Source organism: Brassica napus, chromosome C1 (assembly GCF_020379485.1).
Source record: "Brassica napus cultivar Da-Ae chromosome C1, Da-Ae, whole genome shotgun sequence".
NCBI classification, from domain to species: Eukaryota; Viridiplantae; Streptophyta; class Magnoliopsida; order Brassicales; family Brassicaceae; genus Brassica; species Brassica napus.
In genome coordinates this window covers 3176984-3187337 of record NC_063444.1, presented here as the reverse complement: position 1 = coordinate 3187337, position 10354 = coordinate 3176984, and the positions used below count along the sequence as shown (strand labels likewise).

The window sequence follows — 10354 nt, the reverse complement described above, 5'->3', positions numbered from 1 at the left end:
GTGGTCGTACTTTAAGCTAGGATCGAGGCTAAACGGGCCACTACGGCCCAGTAGTGAATATTATATTATTGCTTTTTAGAAATTATATGCTCTAATTAGTCGTTGATTCGCTGACGATTCTTTATTTTTATTTTATTTTTGATTTAAGACTGTTTATGGAGAATATTCGGCGGCCGCACTTTTATGCCAAACCAAATCTCTTTCTTTAACAAAGGTGGGATCTCACATAATATTTCATTTAGATATAAAGGCAATATCTGTATTTGCTCGTTTTTAAAGTTTTTTACGGAATAAACGTACAACACGGATTATACATAACTAATCATTAAAAACCTTCCATTTCGTTGATAGAAAATATAATTTCTTAATCTTTCTAAAAGAGCACAACACATTTGATCGTGGATACCTAATAAACATTTGCGATGGTTGTTTCTATTTGATGTTCTCCTAAAAACATCTAATAACGACACAATTAATCAAAAAAATAAACAATTAATCGTGGATATATATTTTTTTTTTTAACACCAATCGTGGATATCTAAAAACAAATCATTCGTGGACATATAACAATGGGTTTCTGTTTTAAATACTGGGCTTCTGTTTAACCTAATTCCTTTGTTCAATTGGGCTTTAGTATAGCTTTCCCATAGATTACATTTTGGTCCAACACAATGAAACAATGATCAAAATAATATAGTTGTTTCCAAAAGATTCAAGCCTTCAACGCTACTATGATTTGAGGCTTTTAAACTATCCTTACATTATAAATTTTTTTGATAATTATGAACTCTATATTAGTCGGCCTTTAGTTTCCGTAAACAGTTAGCCATTAAAACGCATAGAATAGAAATATCTCAACTCGGATATGATGTTTTACATCTCCATGTGACTGGTTAACACTTAAGCACCATCATTAGCTACAATGCATATCATTTGGAGAAAAGAATATACAATTTATGTTTTGTTTTTACAACGGGGTAATAAAACAGTAAAAGTCGGAAGTGAAATTTGTTTCATGTGGTAGCTTTCTCCATTGCTAAAGCATAGTATATTGTCGTTCTCGACACAGTTAGAAAATTTATACGGCTTAAAAGGCTGCAAAGGGGGATATGACAACACAAAAAATTATATTTATACGAAAACTTCCAATGAATTGAATCAACCAACGGTGGTTCCCGTCGACATCTTTGTTGGTTTGTGTACCCTGTGAAAATGGTTAGAAATTAATATTTTTTGTTGGGATTCACCTTCCCTTGTGTTTAAGCAAATGTCCCTAGAGATATTTTAGTTGGTTTAATAATACAAGAAAAAAAGATAAAGAGAAAGGAAGAGTATAACTCAATAGTCAAAGTTCCTCTGATTTAGCTGTCTTCTGTCTCGTTCTCATGTCACATGAACCATACCTTTCTCTAACATCACTCCCCCCTCCCCAAAAATAGACCTCTCTCCTTCTCTTTCTCTCCGTTACATTCTTCGCTCACATCCTCCCAAAAAAGGCTCTCTCACCTTTACTTTCTCTTTCATTTATTTACACTAATAACCTTCTATTTTCTTGCACCAATGGAACAACAACAACAACTTACCCCGGAGCTCTTCCTCGTCGCCGGTAACTCTGACTCTTTCGTCGTCGACGACCTTCTTGACTTTTCTAACGACAACGGCCAACCTGACGACGGACTTGAACCCTTTCCTGACTCTTCCACCGTCTCCACCGGTATTCTTGCCGATAGCTCCAACTCCTCCTCGTCGCTTTACACCGACGGCAGCGTGTTCTCCGACGACCTTTGTGTTCCGGTAAGTTTCCATTACATTTCAAGAAGGCTAATTAACCTTTACCATGTTGATTTATTAATTCTTGAAAAAGAAAAAAAAAATCATAATTTATAAATATGATTTTTTTCATGATTATACTTTCTTAATTAGGCAATATATTTATATATTTGAAATAATGTTTTTTTTTTCCTTTGATTATCACTTCACTTATCAGAGTGAGGATTTAGCTGAACTTGAATGGTTATCGAACTTGGTGGAAGAATCATTCTCAAAAGAAGACCAAGACAAGCTTCAGTTACTGTCCGGCTTACAAAAACCTCAAACCACCCGGTTAACCCAAACCAAACAAGAACCGGAACCCGAACCTGAGTTGGATCAAATCTTCATCCCCACCGACACTGACGACTCCAATGTCTCCGTTCCCGCCAAAGCGAGAAGCAAAAGACCACGCTCTGCAGCCTCCACGTGGGCTTCTCGTCTTCTAGCAATCGCCGGCTCCGACGAGTCCTATCCCAAGAAGAAACAGCTCAGAACTAAAGAACACGACGGCGCCGGAGAACTCGAAGGCGAAGTCGGAGAGAGACGGTGTCTCCACTGCGCGACGGATAAGACACCGCAGTGGCGGACGGGGCCGATGGGTCCCAAGACGCTGTGCAACGCGTGCGGAGTGCGGTACAAATCGGGGAGGCTCGTGCCGGAGTACAGACCGGCTTCGAGCCCGACGTTCGTGATGACGAGGCACTCGAACTCTCACCGGAAAGTGATGGAGCTGCGGCGACAGAAGGAGATGAGAGACGAGCATTTGCTGAGTCAGCTTCGGTGTGAGAATCTCGTGATGGATATCAGATCCAACGGCGACGATTTCTTGATCGGTGATAATAATAGTAACCACGTGGCTTCTGATTTTATTAGGCGCTTAATCTAACCTTCTTATTTCCACGTGGATTAATTCAGAAGATTCCTTAATGGTTATTTTAACGTTTTAGCGTCTTGTTTTGTTTACATTTGCAGATTACTAATGGTATTTAATTAATTCCTTTTTTACTCAAAATAGAAAACTTTATAAGTGAAAATAAAAATTTATAAGTGAAAATAATAATTTAGGAAACACTCTCGTTTCCGCCACATGACGAGTCAGCCTCACACGCGTGTATAACCCACTTCATCTAGCTACTACTTCTTTCTCCAAATTTGCTGACTGAAGAATGCTTCAAATCTTCAACGTCTTCCCTTTTAACATCATAGGAGAATGGTGAAGCGGCTACAGATCTAGCATTAAGTTGTTCTAGCTTCAATACTCCTACCAACCTTTTTCCCTGTGTATCCAAATCCAAAAGTGAACAATATAAACTGCCTATGCACAGTTTATGTTAAGAAAGCTCATGAATTTGAATACAAAAGGTAGGTCTCGGTGTAGCTAAACACCTCACCACCAAAGGCCGTTGTAAAGCAGTATCCATAAATTCTCGAGACAGCTAAAACATGCTTGACTCTTGAGAACATTGGAGGGAGAGGTAATGGAGAAATCTCCAAACCTGGACGACACTGACAATATACTAAAATAACTAATAGAAAAATCGAAGGGATGATCCGGAATAAGAGATTAAATCTTGGTTACCTTGGCGAAAATCCTTTACGCAAAAATCCCTTGCGAAAACTTCATCACCATCTTTGATCTGCGGAATAGCGTGAGTGTAAAGTTATAGGGTTTCTGCTTTCCTCTGTTAAATTTATTTACTTTTACCGACAACTCCTCGACGGTATTTTCATTTAAAATCAGGCCAATTTAACACATGTGACCCAAATCAAAGCACTGCTCGCGTTTTTTTAAATGATTTGACTCGATTTTTGTATTTAAGTCTACAAATTGATCATGTTTGTACTTTTATATTTTTTTTATAATTTCTTCTTTTTTTAAAAAAAAGAAGAAACAATCTATGTTTTCTTATTAATATTATTTTTCAAGTAGTGTTGATAATACAAAAAAAAAAAGTCAAAACCTAAAACAGAATAAGACACTGAGTCATGTTTTGGTCGGAGATTACTTAAAAAGATTAACATTTAAATCTTATGTAAGCTAAGCTAGCGAATCATGTATAAGAACAGTCCTTAGCTTAGACACAATCAAAAAAAGAATGAGAAGAAGAATTATATAGGCAAGAAAGAAGAAGAAAAAAAGACTTTAACCCAATCCCTTACCACTTCATTTTCCCGAATCCCCTTTTGAGACAGGGCTTGTCGTCACACCACCTGAAGAAGAAACCAAGCAAACAGGTTTCATAAGAGGTTTCTAGTGAAACCAAAATAAATAATAAGAAAACTTTACAAACCACATACCGAGAAGGAATCCAGCACCACCAAAAACCGCTGTAAAGCAGTATCCATAAATTTTTGAGACAGCTAAAGCATGCTTTACCCTCGAGAATATGGACGGAGAGAGGCAATGGATGAAATCCCCAAATCTGGACGACACATACAATATACTAAAATAACGAATAGAGAAATTGGAGGGAGGATCCGGAACAAAAGATTAAATCTTGCTTACTTGGCGAAAGTCCTTTGTGCGAAAATCCCTTGCGAAAACTTCATCACCATCTTTGTTCTACAGAATACGTGGGTGTAAAATTATAGGGTTTCTGTTTTCCGTTGTTAAATATATTTACTTTTACAGAACCCCTCGACCGTATTTTCAGTTCAAATCTGGCTCATTTAACACATGTGACCCAAATCAAATCACTACTCTTTATTTTTTTTTGAATATAATCAAAGCACTACTCGCGTTTCTCTTAAATGATTTGAATCGATTTTTGTATCTTATGTAAGTTGGGACCGAAAGGTCCTAACCGGATGTAGCGGTTCGATAACACGTCAACCGGGTCAATTGTGTGTGTTCTTGATTCCGTCGGTATCGATCCGTGGCGGAATTGACGGAACTCAATTCCTCAACACACACCCAATAGTTATTATGCCGTCTCATGTCAGTATGAAATCAAGACGTTATTAATAAAAAATGTAATTTAAGAAAATAACAATGGTAAATTATGTATTAGAGTGTATTGATCTATCAGTTGTTACAACTTACAACTAAGGCGAGCAACACGGTTACCAGTTACCAATTGCCATGCAAGTTTAAGTGGCTGTTGCCATGTTTCCCATACACTCCTTGTTAACGCCATCGATGTTTAGTCTCGTACGTCATGTAGCTTCTAATAAAAATTCATCTTTTGGATGTTTAGGTAGGCGTATAATTCTTTTTTGTAGATAGATGTTCTTGAAGGACAGTCTGATCATTGATATTTATTTGCGAGTTGAGACCCAACAATTACTCACAATCCTGTCAACGAACATAGCTCACCAGAACTCCCATGTGACATAGTTATCAACAAGATTGCAATGAATAGAAAGCAAATGGAAACTTGTCCTCTGTGCTATACAAAACTTTAGTTCAAAATTTTATTATTATATAGAGTATTACAATAACAATAATATAAAAAGTTTAGAGCAACATTATCGCCGGGCCTTAACTGAGTCCTTAAGTAAATTGGGCCGAAATTTAAATCAAAAAGACGGAAATTAGAGCAACACGAACCTTAATTAAGGTGTTTTTGACATGGTCCTTACTTCCACCTGGCAACATGCGATTGGGTGCGGAAGTCGTGTAGGGCAAAGTCGCGTAGCGGTCTCCAAATCAGTTTTCTCCTTCATCCGATTCTGTCTCGACGGCGACGGCGACGACGAAACTTCTCGACAGCTTGTCCGGTGATTTCTCTCTCGACGGCGAAACCTCTCCGTTCGCTCACTCGAAACCGATCTATTCTCTCAACCAAGCTTCTCTGTCGTTTCCAATCTAAACGGTATGTGTTCCTCCTCTGTTATGAGTTTAATTATTATTTTTTTCCGTTATGAGATATAAAGGATGTCCTTGTTATTGTCGATCTACGAACTCCGCATAGATTGCATGTTAACTTGAGGTCAAGTAGTTGTTATTGTCAGATTGCATGTTAACTTGATGTTTGTTTGATTCGCTGATGATATGATTGGCGTCTGTTGTAGTTCGTTTGTTCTGAGGCTAGTGGCTTTTTTTTTCCGTTATGAGTTATAGAGGATGTCCTTGTTATTGTCGATGATATGAATGTCGTTTCTGATTTTTTTTTCTCTCTTATTTGTTGTGATGATATGAATGTCGTTTCTGATTGTATGAATGATATGAATGTCGTTTCTGATTTTTTTTTTCTCTCTTATTTGTTGTGATGATATGAATGTTGTTTCTGATTGTATGGTTTGTGTTTGAGTAAATCGAATTGAGGTCGAGTAGTTGTTATTGTTAGATAGCATGGTAACTTGTAGTTTGTTAGATTCGCTGATGTTATGATTGCCGTCTCACATATTTCGTCTGTTGTAGTTTAACTCTTTAACTCTTTAATTCTTTAATCAACGAGATTCATTCACTCAGCATGATGTTTTCGAATTTCAACAAGGAGAAGATGTGGATCTTAAATATTCCGTCAATATGGCTACAAATCTCGGGAATACAATTGATCGTCGAACAAAAGTTCGGAATAGACAAGCCCATCAGCAACTAAAAAATGATTTGATTGAAAATATATAGGCTAAATTTGGACATCTTCCAAATAACATATAATTTATATGTTTCTATGAATTGAATAAAATATTTGTTTGCTTTAATTTATGATGTTTGTTAATTTTTATTTTTTTTTGGCAACTTTGTTATTTCCTTATGTTTTCAATTTTAATGTTATATGTTTTATTTTAAACTTATCTTTTATACGTCATTACTTATTAAAAATAAACAATTAATTTACTAAACAACAACAAAAAAATCCTACCAATAATCTACACTTTTGGGATTGTGTCTTAGCTTTGTTTCTTACCATACAAATAATAATAAATTAACCTAAGGACTCAAAAATTAATCCTACCAATAATGTTGCTCTTATGACGGTTGAGCAGAGCTGCAAGGTCCTTGTCATCTTCTTTCACATTTGTTCTCTCAATTTATAGAATCTTTAAAATACAATTGAGGAAAACACAGAGAAAATTTGATAGCTAGATTTATATTAATAAGCCAGAGAAAACGTAATATTGATTATGGTTGTACTTGTACATGGGTAAACGTAATGTATGTAAGCGTAAATTTTATACCATTGTTGTAGGAAAAAAAACCGTAAGATTGATAACAAGGAAACACATACTTCTTCCATAAATACAACGTAGAGTAGGTTTGCAAGTGGAAACATATATAGGAGATGAAGAAGAGAAAAAACAGTTTCAAAACACCAAACGAACACAAGACAAGAAGCAAGCCACCACTAAATTAGTACGAGAGTGCGGATAAAACACCAAACAACACAACAAAAAAAACAATCAATTGTAGCCTAGACATCATCATCCAGTTCCTGCCATTCATGAAATAAAACAAATGGTTTGAACATGTGATTTATTTAATAAAAGGTATCAAACTTGACTTACCTTTTGAAAACGGGCACATTTCTCTTCAAGACGCTTCTCCTCCTCATCAAAAAATCTGTGTACTCTGTACCAATCCTCTCTTCTCTTGAAAACATCTGAAACATCCATTCATTGGAAACAGGAACGAGAAATAGTTACATTCTAGAGAATTAATGTTGGAAACATCTATAACATGAATTCAAAGAACCATACTTATGGAGGCTTTGGCGAACCATCCACCAAAGAACGCTAAACCAAGAACTAATTTGTTCTGATTCTCCCAAACATGCTTGACCCTCGAGGACATGGGGGAAGCGGCGACGGATGAAATCCCTCTCCGACCATACTGCAGAACACAGACAATACTACGATCACCAATTGACAAATCGAGAGGGAGGATCCGGAATAAAATAATGATTCTTAGCTTAACCTTGGCCAAAATCGTCTGCGCCTGCTGCTTCATCATCATCATCATCTTCTTTTGTTCCGCTGAATCCTTCCTTCCTTTGCTTCGGGTGTCGTAAGATTAGGGCTTCGGCTTTCCTTGGTTAGAATTATTTATTTTTACCCTGGGCCGTATTTTCAGTCCAAATCCGGCCCATTGGACAAATGTGGCCCATTTTTTTGTGATAGATCATACTGTATCTTCTATGTATTTTAAACCCTCCCACGATTACGAAGTGATCATGTTAATTTACGTTAATTTTTTTATTTTTTTAAATTTGTTAATGAAATCATTACCTAATGTCTAAATGATTTTTTTATGTCTTGTTGCTAATTTCACCTTTAAATCTGATTGTGTCCAACTAAGATTCTAAATCCAAACCCGATTCATTATACACAAATGGCCCAAATCAAAGTATTATAATACACAAAGCATAAAATACTTCTCTGGGAGTTTTTTTTCAAAACAAGCTACTTTTAACTAGTAATGAATGATTGATGGCCTATTAGTAAATAGTTATAAAAAATTTAAACACCTAGTTCTTCTAGTTTTGTGATGTAAACAAAAACCATGATTGATGTGTGTTATTTATATATTTTATGTAATGGAATGGGTTATTATAATCATTTTTGCCAAAAATATCACTTAAAAACGACCTTCCTCGAGTAGTAGATCTCATAGTAAGCATAAACAACACATGTCAAATCATTATTACACAAACAAAAGTCAGAGGATGGTCAAGATTCCTACTTCTTGTTATTCTTCTCGAGTTGTTGAAGAATCTTCTCCATCTCGCAGAACTCATACTGAATCTTCCCCATCTGCTGATTCACAATGTTTAACTCCCTATTAAACCGAGTAACCATGTATGCCTGATAAGCCTTAAGAGCACGTTGGCGACGCTCGATAGCAGCGAACCTCTTGTCTGCACCTTTCAGGTCGTAGTGACGTACCCAGTGGGTGATAGCAAATCCCGAGAGCCCAACAACAGCCGTAAACAAAGTACATTCTCACAAGCTCGGATCAAAGAAGCCTTGTTATTCCACACGAACACTTTGGAGGTCAACGGAGTTGCGGTATAGTGCAATAGGTTGACGCGCCTCTTCCACTTCTCGGATCTGGTCGCGAAGCAGCAGATGCTCTTGGCGCACAAAGGGCTAGCGTTGCAACTCTTCACGAGACCTTGAAGGATGCAGTGGGAAGCAGCAGCCTTGATGGACTTAAACCACTGAACGGGAGAAGGTTCCGGAGATGAAGCAGACTCAGAAGCACGGGGAGAAAACACTCGCCGACTCTGCTGCATTTTTTTTTTATTTTTTCTCTCAATATCAGACAGAGACAATAATAATAAACCCAGAGCTAAATATAATCTAACAGAGTACCTTAGCAGCATCCGCAGCAACCCGGAGACGCATCATCTTCAGAATCGGAGAATCGTAGTTTCCAGAATTTTTAGGGATCCGAATTTATTACCAATTGGAGAGTGAGAGGTAAGCTTATTTACGTCTTTTTGAGCGAAAGTGCTATTTATCTACATTAAGTTGTTGGACCGTCGGGCCTATGTAAAATGATGGGTCCGTTATAATTTTTTGTTGTTTCTTATACGTACGTTATAACTTTGTATTTTCCGAGTTTTTATATCTAAGAATCTAAACTAACGGGAGGGATTTTTTTTTTAAAAAACAAAAAAGCAAAACCACATTTATAACTAAAAGAATATTAAACATACTGTCTGTAATTTCAATTCCATCTCCTGTCATCTTAAATATTATTAAAAGAAATCTTGATAGATACATGGTCACGAAATACATAAACAAGATGCCAATAAAAAACAATAGATAAGATGTACCAAGAACCATAAAAGAAAACAAAACCAATACGGAATCATTTTTAAAAAATCTTAAAAAAGGATGAGATTAGAAATCCTACACAGAAGATCCTAGTATCTCTTATGAAAAAAAAAAAAACAACAACTCTCGAAGAGTTCATAGCCATACTGGAGACCGTTAATGTTTCTCCTGATACAATCAATTTCAAATGAACCCTCCATCAACATAGCAAAGAAAACAAAACACCAAACCCAACCAAATAAATGATACTAAAATCACGTGCTGCGCTAAACCTCAGATTATAAAGAACATAAAATACACATTAGCTTCAAAAGACTGACCAAGAAAACACATGTATCAACATCTCTTCACCAAGAAAGAGTTGATATCAATTTAGGCTTCTTTGAGACGAAATCATCGTTGTTAACCTAAAGGCTAAAGAAAGCAAACCCCAACAACTTGAATATATACAACAAAAATCAAATAAAATTTGAAAACGGGCTGATCATGATAAGTTGTAGCATAAATAGATATTTTTTTTGCAAAATCAATATTAAAGTTAAAAAATGTCACCGTGCGAAGAATGTTTTCAAAATGTGTCTAAATATGCAAAATCTACATATTGTAGAAGCTAATTAAATAATTTTTTCGTTTGCATGCTTATACATATAAGTATAGACGTATTTGTTCTCCGATCAATAGATGTATATATTATTTAGTTTGATTGGTCGACAAAAAAAAAAAAAAAACAGATAAGAAAAGATTCATTATTTAATTGTGAAAGCAAGAATTCATCCACCTTAATGTGTAATTTTGAGTCGCTGAAAGCTCCCGCAGC

General features: G+C 36.1%; 1 protein-coding gene across 1 annotated transcript; it reads left to right on the top strand.

Moving 5' to 3' along the window:
* Window positions 1–993: 993 nt before the first annotated feature.
* Window positions 994–7146, top strand: LOC106374210 (GATA transcription factor 9-like). The gene is made up of 2 exons (XM_013814285.3): window positions 994–1794; window positions 1988–7146. Exons 1-2 carry the CDS (start codon window positions 1561–1563, stop codon window positions 2696–2698), a joined length of 945 nt encoding a protein of 314 aa, XP_013669739.1. The 5' UTR covers window positions 994–1560; the 3' UTR covers window positions 2699–7146.
* Window positions 7147–10354: the final 3208 nt, after the last annotated feature.